General features: G+C 40.0%; 1 protein-coding gene across 1 annotated transcript in view; it reads left to right on the top strand.

The window, feature by feature from the left end:
* cttnbp2 (cortactin binding protein 2) overlaps nucleotides 1–13,665 on the top strand; it is a 92,082-nt gene that overhangs the window by 5,759 nt on the left and 72,658 nt on the right. Inside the window, exon 2 of the mRNA XM_082538119.1 lies at nucleotides 2,097–2,204. Coding sequence (XP_082394245.1) covers nucleotides 2,097–2,204 — 108 coding nt within the window. The remainder of the gene's footprint in view (nucleotides 1–2,096; nucleotides 2,205–13,665) is intronic.

Here is a 13,665-nt window from a genome sequence, read left to right on the forward strand (position 1 = left end):
TGTTCACAAACGCTGTCCATCTAATCTGACTGAGCTTGAGCTGTTTTCCAAAGAAGGGGCAAGAATTTCAGTCGCTAGATGTGCAAAGCTGGTAGAGACATACCCTAAGAGACTGGCAGCCGTAATTGCAGCAAAAGGTGGTTCTACAAAGTATTGACTCAGGGGGCTGAATAATTACGCACACCCCACTTTTCAGCTATTTATTTGTAAAAAATGTTTGGAATCATGTATGATTTTCGTTCCACTTCTCACGTGTGCACCACTTTGTGTTGGTCTTTCACGTGGAATTCCAATACAATTGATTCATGTTTGTGGCTGTAATGTGACAAAATGTGGAAAAGTTCAAGGGGGCCGAATACTTTTGCAAGCCACTGTAAATAGAGGCGCAAAGATCCACCCCTTCATTACGCTGATAGAGATGAGCAGGATCTATTCTCAACCTTGTCCAACACTGGAGCATCTGCACTTTATGATGAGCCCGTTACTACATTGAATGTTTACTTTGTGCCACAAACTAAAATTGCCATTGTACACCAAGTTTTCTACAGACTTTGAAGGAACCAAAGGAAACAGTGCAACAATTTGTAATGAGATTATGTCACACTACCAGAGACAGTGAATTTGGTATTAATGTTAATAACCAAAACAAAGATGCAGTAGTAAGAAACCTGCACCTAGTGGGGACGAAAAGGAGAAATCCAATAAAGTGTGTTACAGATATTAACATATCTGTCTGCAAAGAACTCAATTGCACAGTTGGAGGACAAACATGTAGAAAATGCTATGGCGAAAAAATATTTGGGTCTATGCGTTTGCCATTGGAGATAGAGCAAACGAAGGTCACCATTACGTGGGGATAATACTTTCCGCTTTCGCAACTGCGCTAGAGTCCACTTGGGTCCTGGTAACAAACGGTTAGCACAAGGCTGCGTGTGGATTTCTCAGTAGAGTAAAAAACAACACTCATACTATAAACAAGACAACTCGGCTTGTGTGAAGTGTTTTCAGCTTGGCGTTGTGTACCTTGAGTCAAGTGTTTTGACCAATGCACAGAATCAAATATTTAGAGATATAAGATGTAGTTGCTGCTGTTGTCTTCGTGAGTCTTTATTATATGGCATGCTGCAGGGAAAAAACCTGTTCTAACGTTTGAGTCGGAGGTTTATTTTGAGCACCTGACTTTTTTTTCTCTTTTTTTTTGGTTCTCCTTCTTAAACTCTGTCCATACTCTTTCATGAGTCTTGCATAGTTGGTAGAAGATGTTTGTTGTGTCAGTGTCTATGGGACCTGTTTGCTGGATAATTTGCACAGTTCTGTTTTTTGCTGCCTATCAGACTTTTCATAACCGAACCATGTCCTTGCTTCAGAAGTAGCCTCTCATTTAGGAATGAGCTCCCCCTTTAGTTTTGGCTGGACCTTCTGTGGTGCCGTGGTGACTATTGCAAACTGTCATCTAAAGCAATGAAAAAATATTGCAGTGAACAGTGTGTCAAGATATTATAATAATGGATTGCATTTATATAGCGCTTTTCAAGGCACCCAAAGTGCTTTACAATTCCACTATTCATTCACTGTAGCCACAGCTGCCCTGGGGCAGACTGACAGAAGCAAGGCTGCCATATCGCGCCATCGGCCCCTCTGGCCAACACCAGTAGGCATTAGGGTAAAGTGTCTTGCCGGCGACCCTCCGGTTACAGATGCGCTTCCCAACCCCCTGAGCCACGGTCGCCCCATATTGTCATCCAATATATTTGATCATATCACAGAGCCCTATTCAGAAAGGCCACGGTAAAAGGGAAGAAAGCTCTAGTGTAAAGGGTGATTGTTAGGAAAAGAAAAGCTAGAATTAAATTTCATTTATATAGTGGCATCACAGCACAACAGTTACCTGAAGGTGCGTCATATTGTTAGGAAAAGACCGTACAATGAAGGGAAGGGTTTGAAAATGAAACTTTCAACCTATTTAAATCTGAAAATGATTAGTAATCATGATCTCAGTACTGACCAAAATAAGTCAGATCTTTGCACCAATTAAGCAGCCTTAATTGATCCTATTGTCTCTGACTGTCATGTGTTATCTATGGTGTTTTTTGCAGAAATGTGAGTTCAACATGGATAACCTGAGCAAACCGGAGCTGCTCACCCTGCTGAGTATCATGGAGGGAGAGCTGGAAGCCCGAGACCTGGTCATAGAGGCCTTGAGAGTGAGTCCAAACAACACATACATAACACTCTTACTGTCTATGCGACTGTTCGGTTAAATTGAAGTTACTGCAGCAGATTGCCTTTGTTAGAGGCTTCAAAGTGACATTATTAGCTGTAATTGTGATCCAGAACTGCATTAGTATCAGTTATTACGAATGATCATGACCCTTCGGGGTTATCACATTCTTTGTCTGCACCTGGGAACCAGCTAGGCTAGCAATGCTAACCGGATGAGTAATGCCCCTGTTTGTGGCACTTCATCTTCAAGGTTTGTCTTTGTGGACTGTTTGCTATTACACCAAGTGCACTGCTTTTCTACTTAAGGCTTGTAGATAAAAAAACAATTATTTACCCACTCACATTCATTTAGGTGCTATTTTTTTTTTATACGTAAGCAGTTTCTAACATTCACACACTCCTGATGGATGCATCAGGAGCACTGGGAAATCGATCCCCCAACCTGGTGACTGGTAGACGTCCAACTCTACCTCCTGAGCCACAACTCTGTTCAAATTGCCATCAAACTGTGAGGTTTTCAGTTATGCTCTAATGCGTTCACTGGTGATTGTATTTGTGCCTATATGTTTATGTATAATGGCAAGCCGATGAAGGTTGGGATGAGTGTTAATGGGACAACATATTGATCTGTGGTTACTAAATGATGAACCTGTGTCACCCTCATGCTGGAGGTTGCTCGTTGTCTGCTGGGGCAGGAGTTATTATTCCTCTCTCTCTCTCTGCAGTTCAGTATTTGGGTCATCACTGTTTGTCCACATACTACTTTAAGGGGTTTTTTTTTTTTTGGTTTTTTTTAAGAAGACACTCAAAACAAGGTTGAGCTGCAGGGGAGGGGAAGAATCTACACGTGCTGCTTGGCTGAACTGGTGACCTCTGGGTTGTGCGAAAGGCTTCTGTAAGCTTTTCTGTTGCTATTGTGTGTATGTGCTGTTAGCAAGCTGCTAATCTTTTCCACAGTTTGAGTTTCTCTCTCGCAGCTCTTCAGTTATCAACCGGGTTGATGCTGAACAGCTTCTAAACAGCTTCTGCAGTTTACTAATATGTTTAACTCAGACTTTCTCTGGGTCGTCTGTCTTTTTGGCCATTGCCCTTTCTTTAAATTTAGAAAAGTCTGCCACCTGTTCTGTGTCTCTCTGCGGGCATTTGTTTGTTTTTTGTCTTGCTCCCTTGCTGCCACTTCACCCATGTTTTCTGCTGGCATAAAGAGTCCCTGCAGGCCCTATCTCCCCTGTGGATGGATATTCTATGGAGGTTTCAATGAAATAAGCCTCCTCTCTTCCACCCTCACAACTCTCACAGATACAGTGAGCCTATTTGCTCTGTCACAGATGAGCCCCATCCAAGAGAGAGAGATTACGGTAAAGGGGAAGGAATGGACACTGACGAAGAGAGTGAGAAATGATAAGAGACAGAGTTAAAGAGTTAATAGAAGTAACTCTAGAGTGAGACGCCCTTCATTGTGAGTTCAACTTGAAGCAAAGACAATGGAGGGTGGGGGGGATGCAGAAAGACGAATGGAGGCCTCATATTATCTCCGACAAAGCAGGACAGTGTGACAGAGTGGATTATACCCACTCCCACTGAAATAACCAAAAGAAAAGCATGAGCTGAGCCACCAGCTGCGCATTATTTTTCTCCCCCAACCCTCCACCAATCAAGCTAACCGGCCTTAATGGTCAACATCCCTAAAGCTCCTTAGACTGGCTCAGTTACAGAGCTACACAGAGAGCTGAACCCTCAGCTCCTAATGTTTTTTGCACAGGTTCAATGTGTTGCAAATTCCCTACTGTACTTCTCTGATTCCACACCAAAAGTTTGGATCAAACTTCCTTGGCTTGGCATGAGTACAGTGATCATTTGTGGTGTTTGGGTGTCATTAAGAGGCTTTGGTGGCGCAGATTAATTAGCGTGTGGCTAAAGCTGGCTGAGCTGCCATATCTGGCTTCATCCCGGAGAAAAAGAAAGGAGGCTGTAAAGAGATTAGCCAAACGACAGAGATATCACATGATTACCACAGCCGACGGCTACACAAGTCACCTATTCTTCTGTGCCAGGAGCCTTTCAGGGGGCATGTGGAAACTGCATCTTTACACCGTTCTCAGTGCAGGAAACAAACTGTTTTTGTTAGTGATCACAGACCATGGACATAAGGTCCATTTCCAGAATGATGTGGCTGCTTTCACCATTTTTACTGAGAAGCTACTTGAGTCACTGTGGGTAAATTTTCCAGCCAGAACCAAGATGAAGTCTTTGGCTTGTAGCCAGTGGTACTTTCCCACTAACACAAAGAAATAGTTTTACAAAGACACCGTTTTTAAAGCCTCTTTAGCATTGACGAGAGAATAGATGTAGGAAATCTCAAGGTCGTTAGATCTCTTTAATGTTCTTGACATTTCACAGCCTGTCTCTACTTCTACACTGGCTAGAAATGAATGTTTTGAATGAGAGAAAGGAGAAGAAGAAAAAAAACCGCTTTCACACTAGATACTAAAATAGTCACTTAGTTTTGTTTGTTATGCTTTCAGATGTTCTCTTTGCATCAGTGTGAACTGTCAGATAAATACAACCACAAAGGAAAAAGGCATTTTGGTTATAATCATGCTTTACATTTAACTACAAAATCCTCCATTGCAACATCATTATCAGCAATCAAAACACAACGAGTTCAAGCACAAGTAACACACTCCTCATATTGTTTGGATGTGTTTACTACGAAGGATAAAAGATTTCTGCTAACGAGAAGTGAATGCTGATAACACATTATCATCATAAAGAGGTTGTGATAGATCACTGAGGATTGCCTCTCCTTCCCCCACCATTCACAACTCACAGGGCTCACATCATATTGTGTTGTTGCCCACCTGCAGTTTTATTGGACATAAATCTATAGTTCATTCTTATTAGCTGCATGAATAATCGTTTTAATCTTTTCTTGTAAATGACACTTGTGTTTAATTTAATTTTTCATCAGTCAGTGTCCATACATTCTCATATTATTTGACACCTGCAGTACATTCACCATTGATTGTGTGTTTTCTTCTTATGAAATCAAAAATCTTTGGGTTCTTTTGGAGTTTAGCTGAAGAAAACTAGCACGACACGAAGAAAGAAACTCATGTAGAAAGGCACAATACTTTGTTTCTTCTGTAATCAAACGAACAATGACAAGTGATTCCTAAATTCAGAGGAAATACTTTTTTTGTTGTTGTTTGACTTTGTTATTAGCATAACAGTGAGCATCTACTGAAACTGTGGTACATTAGTCAGAAAGTATGCCAAAGGTATCCATGTGATGCTTCTGAGAGTCATCTTTAGCTGTGAAAAAGCAAAGTGTAGAGGTAGATAACCACTACATGAGTGTGAGTGTCACCATGCAATACTACTATTATATGGTTTTATTAGCACAGATAGACTTATAGTATTAAAATGAGCATTATTTTACACAATTTACAGATTCTGATTCTATTATCAGTATCTCTTGTTTCATCACTGAGCTTTCATTCGCTTTTAAGCAGTATATCAAGGACGATGCATTCTGCAAATTAATTGCATGCTGTGTGGTCAAATGTTTGTGCCTGTTGGAGGTATTTCCCTTCTTTGTTGTGATCAGTGTTGTCAAAAAAAATCTGTCAAGAACATTTAGAGCACTATGCACTATGTAAACCAAACACTCGGTGTGCTCTGAGAAGCTCCCGACAGTTGGACAGTTTGTCAGACGTTTCCTCGCTGTTATGTTCTTGGTCTCAGTGGGACAGAGAGATTGTACGGATGAAAGTGTGCAGATTGGACGCCTGTGATGTCGTGAAAAAAAGATTTGATGGGATGATTTCACTGGCAAGAAGCAGTTATGTGCAAGGCCATTGGGGGGAAAACATCCCACTAAGATGCCTTTAAAACACTGCAGACAAGCTCTGAATGAACGTTATTGTCTGTTCACATACAAATACAGAAAGGTAATGGAATTAGTCATTTTAAAATGCTCATCTTGAAGTTGGCAGTTATATTACATTATGTCTGTTCTGGCATTGAATAAAAAAAATCAAAAATTCAATTTATACATCATTCTTACTCAAATCTCTGAAGACGTCATTAATGATTGGAAATTGTTTCCTCCTTTCTGTTTACTGCAGTTTTAGGTCAGTTGGATGAATATGCAGTTTAACCACTTGAGTGGTCAAGAAGTGCTTTGAGCCTGGAGAAATGATGGAGTCATGATCTTGACTTGGTTGCTGACATTTTAAGGTTGGGTGATGCATTAAAAATTTTCCATCCGGCTACATCAAGCCAGATTTACAGTCCCATGGTTGTTTCCATTTTAACGGCTCTTGCGACTGGTTATGGGAACCAATGCAGTGGCTATGAAAACAAACTTGTGCACAGTCCTCCAAAAATGTAACCGTGGTTGCTCAGTGGTGTTAAAATGTTTTCTTTAAAAACATAACATTTTAATTGGGCAGGTAAATACAAAGTTTGTTGCTTTTTTGACAGATAAACCAAAAACCAATGAGCAGTTCATTCAGAAAGAATGTTTTTTCTCTTTTGAATCTTTATTATTGCTTTTTAATAAGAGAAAAGTACTTCCTATCCGATTAATCGATGGAATAATTGCTAGGTTACTCGATTACTAAAATAAACAATAGCTGCAGCCTAGACAGTTCTGTGCTCTGCTGACAGTGTTGTAGGTTAATATGATGGGCCAGACATTTGGTAGTCTTACTCACAAAGCTTTATCAATCCTCTCATCTGAATCCGCAACCAACTACAAATCAACACTTAAATGAAGGTGTGCAACATATCTTTGGACTGCTGGAGGAACCCAGATCACCCAGCTGAATCGTTCCCAGATTAAGTTACATACCCTGGACACAAATGCTTTGGTGGGCCCTAACCAGTTTCTTTTGATGATCATCTTATTTTTTCTATCTTCAGCTAATAAACTTATCATGCAGAAATGTATACGTACATTTAGACAGAATAGTTTAAAGTACAGAACACTGTCTCACAGAAACAATGAAAAACATACATCACAATACAGCTACAAGTACTTTATAATGAAAGGAAAATGACTCAGCTAATGCCTTTCCATGTTTTTTTGCAAGGATAATGTATGGTGTGTGTGTGTGTGTGTGTGTGTGTGTGTGTGTGTGTGTGTGTGTGTGTGTGTGTGTGTGTGTGTGTGTGTGTGTGTGTGTGTGTGTGTGTGTGTGTGGTTAGCTTGATTGGTGGAGGGTTGGGGGAGAAAAACAAATGCATAGACCAGTGTCACTGTCAGCCTTGCAGCTGGTGGCTCAGCTCATGCTTTTCATTTAATTTAAAGGACGCAACAAAAATAAAGTTTCTAGAGTAAATTAATCTAATCTAATCCCACTGTTTTGTGATATAACACTTTAAAAACTAGACGAAAATTTGTAATTATCTGTTTTATTGCTTCAGAACGAATATGTCCCTTTTTTTGAAAGTGCACCTACTTGCTCTGCGGCCCAGTAATTGGCCCTGAGGGGTGCACTGTGTACCCCTCTTTCTGAGAGTTTAATGCATTAGTCTTAGCATGAATTTTGTCCTCTTGAGGTGAATTTGAATAAAATTCTTATAGATGTGATGTTTGTTAATCCAGGCGGGCAGCCGGCATTGGCGCCATCCGGCCTCATACAGGCATGCTTCCTTGGGAAGTCATATGATTTTACCATATGACTAATAGATACCATGAATCTGCTGTCAGCAATGGGTTCATACATGCTTAGCACAACACATGCCCTGAGCCATCAGCTTTCTCCAGCGTCACGTTATCTTAGACCATCTAGCTATTTAAGGCATGCCCTGTTGCTGGGCTTTTCCAGCTCCCCCTCCTACATATTCACTCACTCAGTAGTGTTTGACATGTACATCTTCTTTTCTCCCTTTTTGTTCATGTAAATCTTGTATTTTAGACATCCTGCCCTCCCTTTTTGTTGATCTTTGTCACTTGCTGCTTCTTTGTTTCTATCTCTGTTCTTATCTGTTTGGACAGACAGCAGGGCAGCTCATTACTCATCGTTACCGTCTTTCATGGAGTCCCTCTCCCTCTTCATACAGCTTTGAATTTCTGTTCTTTTGCTGCATCCCACACTCTGCATCTCTCTATGGGCTGTACAGCTAATCCAAAATGTGTATTAAAAAAACAGAGTGCGCACTCTGAACTGCAGAAAGCTGCAATTTTTTTTCCCCCCTTCACCGAGAGATGCTTCAGAGAGCTTCCCCACTGCTTTGCAAAGAAATATAAATCAATGAATGGAAATATCTTTTTTTATTCAGACCAAGCTTCATCAGCAGGTCCACCTGACCCATCTTTTTTGGTGGGGTTAGTAGGTATTGGAAATGAAATTATGATGAGAAAAGACAAGTCATGTAATTACTTCATTTTCTTCTTTATTGTGCTATCAGAGCATGTGCTGCATAATTGCCAGGGATTTATGTGACTGTTTAGAATTAGGCTTGATGCAACAAAAGAGCGACTATGAACTGATAACTGCTTTTGAGCTGATGTGGACGTATTTAACATTCAACCACACATCACAGAATTCTAGGAGGTTGTAAGTAGAACAGAAGATTTCATAATTTAGAACAGAGTGATTTAACGGTTGATTAAATGTTGAATTACTGCTATTAGATATAGCAGATATTAAATAATCTGGAAAGGTTTCTCAGAATTACTGATTTTGAGTGATAGTTGGTCTGGACTCTGCTACTTACATCCTGAAAACTGTCTAGCATAACAGATCAGCAATATGTGAGAAGGAGGAGTATTCCTAGTGTTGGCATTGGCAAGCAGTGATACTAATGCAAAGGCTTTGGGAGTTAAGCATTTAGCTACATTTGGGTGGCTATAGCTAAGGAGGTAGAGCAGGTCATCTACTAATCAGAAGGTTGGGAGGTTGGTGGTTCAATTCCTGACTGTCAACCCCCATTGAATGCCAAATACCCTCTGGCAAGATACTAACCCCAAGTTGCTCTCTGATTCATCCGTCACAGTGTGAATTTTAGGTAGAATGCACTTCTGCATAGGAATAGTGCTTGTATGGATGGGTGAGTGAGGCATGTTTTAAAAAGTGCTTTGAGTGCTCTGAGAGAGTAGAAAAGCACTATATACGAATCAGTCCATTTAGCTCTTTCTCCTCAGCCTTTTGCTTATTTGAGTCATCATGCTATCAAACACTTTATTTGGAACCTTCTAAAGTGGCATGGTGACATAGTGGTAACGTTTAGCCATAAAGCACTGACAGGCTTGTGCTTGTCCATGCTCTGCAGTCAGGTAGGTTAACCCTTTGTCTCCAGTTTCAGATACATCCACAAGCCAATCAGCATCAGGCTGTGATCTGTTTGCTGCCTAACAACCAGACCTTCCCCACTTCTCCAGCCTTACTTCACTCCCCCGACTCGTATTACACCACCGTCCGCTGATATGCTGCTTAGGAATGAGGCTGCAAAGACACAGCCACAACTGCCAACCCCCGTTTCAAGGAAAATGGTACAGCCTGATAGCGGGTGTAGCCTCTTTCTTTTGGCTTTTTATTTTTTGTGGGTGGGATGATTTTTGAAGTGCTGTCAGTCATTGCAGAAGATGGATCCAGTCCCGTGGGGGTGGACTGTCTCAGGGTTGAAAGAGCATGTCGGAGTGTGTGTGTAATGTATGTAGGGCAGCGGCTAAGGATCGTTTAAATTATTTATATTTTTGGCTTTTATTTCTTTGATTAAGTAGGAAATTTCTATTCTATTTAAATTTCTTAGTATTTGATCAACAAAATATATGCATTATACTTGAGCCAATGAAACCCATATTAATATACTTAGTGAATAAAAATGTTATTACCACATATGCAAACATTTGGTCACTAATTCATCTATGAAGAAAAAAACCCTTGTCTGACAAGGCTTTAGACTTCTGCTTCGATTGTTTTAGCCACACTTTGTGGATCATTTCAACATGCCTGCAATGTTATGTCATTGCAGCGCCATGTATTTTTAAACACGCTGATCTTTCTAGCCGGTAGGGCCAGGATATGGTCACAGAGAAGAGTGGCTCCTATAAGGATAGCCTTCAGATTTAATTCCTTTATCAATGAACAATATGTAGTGCTGATAACTGATTAATCTTATCAGTCAAATATTAATTGGGAAGAATATTTATTAGTTTTTTGTGTCGTGTATAATGGTTGTCTGCCTTTGGGTCCTCACTGTGGTGTCTTTGAAGAAGTCAAAGCTCCAACGGTTGCAGCAGGGTGCTTACGGATATAGATACAAATGTATATACAATTTGAATATGAAGCTGTCAGGTAGGAAAGAAAGAGGGAGTCCCCAGAGAAGATTCATGGACGTGTTGAAGGAGGACCTGCAAATGTGTTTTTTGTGGGCCATTCATGTACTGTATTTAAGTATTGTTCTGTTGTCTATCCTGTGGGGCTGTAATTTGGTAGCACTATATTCGGGGCATTCTGCTGAGCTGAAAGGTTGATGGACTGTATTTGGTCCGTGTGCTCCTGCAGGGGGATGTATTATTGTAGCTGCAGTAATAACTGTTCACAGAATGAATGAAAAAATAAATAAATATATATATATATATATATATATATATATATATATATATATATATATATATATATATATATATATATATATATATATATATATATATATATATATATATATATATATATATCATCACGTGACAAAATACTGGAAACAACAAGAGCTGCTGATGCAAACACAAATAACAGTAACCTCTACTTGTATTATCCGACCCTGTATAAAGGATTTATTGAAGCAAAATTACCAACAAAAAACAATTTAAAAAAAAAATGTTGTTATCTGGTGGTTCAGAAAATGGAACCATAATTTTATATCAACCCATCCCTAGTGCTCTTCTATAAATTGGTTGTTTAATATTTGCACATTAGCATTTCTGTGCTATGTGTGGCCCCGTTAATCGGTAAAACTCTTTGCTGTGAATTGCTGTGGAAGTAGGTCATAGCAACCATCCCTCTCACTATCTTCCTCTCGTAATCCTCTCCCTCCCTCCCGTATATTCCTCCTCTTGCTGCTTATGTGGGCCTATATTTCACCCTTTAGTCTTTTTTTTCTCTCCATTCTTTCTTTACATAAATTTATAAGATAGACTGCTTTTATGGAGAGTGCCTCACAGCACTAAGAGTGTATATATTTAAACCATGGTTGGCCCCGTGGGAATCAAACCTACGGCTTCAGCCTGGTTCCTGCCACTGGGAATGTGGAATGACAGTTTATTTTGATATTTGTGCTGTCAGCGAGGAAGTGGCAATATTTCAGTTTACCAAGTCTGTGGTGTAATCTCTAGACTGTGTTCTTTATCTGCTGAAAGAAGTTTGATGTACAAAGATGTAGAATATCACTTCCCATTTGAGAAAGTTTTCATTTGAACGTTTTGTCAGTCTAATGCTTGATTGACGGTTTTCGTTTTCATAATCAGCTTTCCTTCCATTTTGAAAGTGAACAGTAACTGAATTCAGTTTTTAATACTGGAAACCCTGCAGCTTTACTGTCACTGCTGATTTGCAAAGCTTATAAGGGTGGAGGAGGATATGTGAAGAAATCACCCCATGCTGGCAAGTCAGCTTTTCTCTGGATGGTTAGATTTTCAGATGTGTGCTGTCTCATTTAGTCAGGATGGGTGCCTTTTTCCCTTGATTTCGTGAGAAAAACAGCCAGAAGGTAAGGCCGGGGAAACCTGTGCACATGCTGCAACTCCATTAGCATGTCATTCATTTCTATCTCCCTGTTTATAAAGAAGCTGACACAATAATGATGCCAATTTTCAATCTCAGAAATGACCATTTTCTCTTTGGTTAGTGTAGACATATTATACTTTGGCCCGTGCGTGGGGTTGTACCGCGTCAACACGTTAGTGCGGTTAGCTTGTTAATGCGTTAGCGCCATCCAGCCCCACGCACGGGGCGATCCGCGTTAACTCACTAACGGAGATTTGCCGCGTTAATGCGGTTATGACGTTAACATCATTTTAAAGAGATTAACGCTGACAGCACTAGTATGTATGTATGTATGTATGTATGTACGGTTAAATTGGTGGATGTATGTAATATGTAGCACATCCACAAGTTAAGCAAGAATCAGTTGCTCTGTCTTGATGATCCCACAGTTTTTGCTGCATTGGTGTCTGTAGAAATAAAATCCTGTTTCTTGATTTTACCTCTGTAATTCGGTATAGCTCATCTTCACATTGTCACATTCTGATTCTCATCTTTGTACTTTGTTCTTTTAAAAATGGTTTTTAGGGCAGTAAATTTTACTATTTCATGCCTGAAGCAGCTCAGTCCAAAAGCTCTCTCTCTCGCTCGCGCTCTCTCTCTCGCTCTCTCGGTCAGTTGATTTGATGACATGGCTGCTCTTTGATGTGGGCTGAAAGCTCAGAGTTGGTGCTACAATTGCAAAAACTCAACGAGCTACAAAAACCAGATTTGGGGGGGGGGGGGGGTCGCAACTTTGTCTACCAGGGAGTTGATTGGGAAACTTAAAGTGGGACAATCAATGTGAAACCTTCCTTTTTTGACAAATGTTATTTCATTAAATATCTTTGGGTTTTGGACTCTTGGTCCTGCAAAACAAGCAAATGGATTAATTTGTGTGCCGTGCTGCACCGCTAAAATAATCTCAAACTCAGTTCTTGAATCATGATGACAGGACCCCTCTGAGATGTGGTGGGAGGGGAGATTCACATCATTGATATGCTGTGGACAGTGTGATGCAGTCATGTCAATGTGGACAAAAATCTCTAAGGAATGTTTCCAGAATCCTGTTGATATGCAATGAAGAATTAAGGCAGTTCTAAAAGCAAAAAGGGATCAAACTCAATACAAGCAAGGTGCAACTAATAAAGTGGCAGGTGAACGTATGTGTAGAGTTTTCTACTGTTTATGATGTGATTGAGAGATGTCATTAAAACGGACATACAGGCAGAGACGGAGTAACTAGATGCATGTTCTGATGAGTTTTGGCAAACAACCATTTGACTAACATGTCTGTCTCACCTGCTCTTATTCCCTCTCTGTTCCTCTCTCTCCCTCTTTGTGCTGACAATCAAGCCAAACACCAACATCATCAAATATACAATTGAAACCAGATATTTACATACTCTTCAGATAAAAACACAAACGCTTTTTTAATTGTAAAACATCAAATCAGACTAAATGTTTATTTTTTTTAGAATTAAAAAAAAAAGACTCTAAAAACATCAGCTTTTCATTTCGCCATTTGTTGATTCACTCGAAGAGCAAGTAACGTAATATTGGTCAAGTGATCAGTTTGATATCAATCTTTTGTGATACACCGTCATATTTACATTATTTGTACAGCACCAATCATTCGCTTTGGTACCTGGTCAAACTTAAGCTCTCCTCTGTCTGCCTGGCTGCGCTT

Source organism: Aulonocara stuartgranti (genome assembly GCF_965226115.1).
Source record: "Aulonocara stuartgranti genome assembly, chromosome: 7".
Lineage (NCBI taxonomy): Eukaryota > Metazoa > Chordata > Actinopteri > Cichliformes > Cichlidae > Aulonocara > Aulonocara stuartgranti.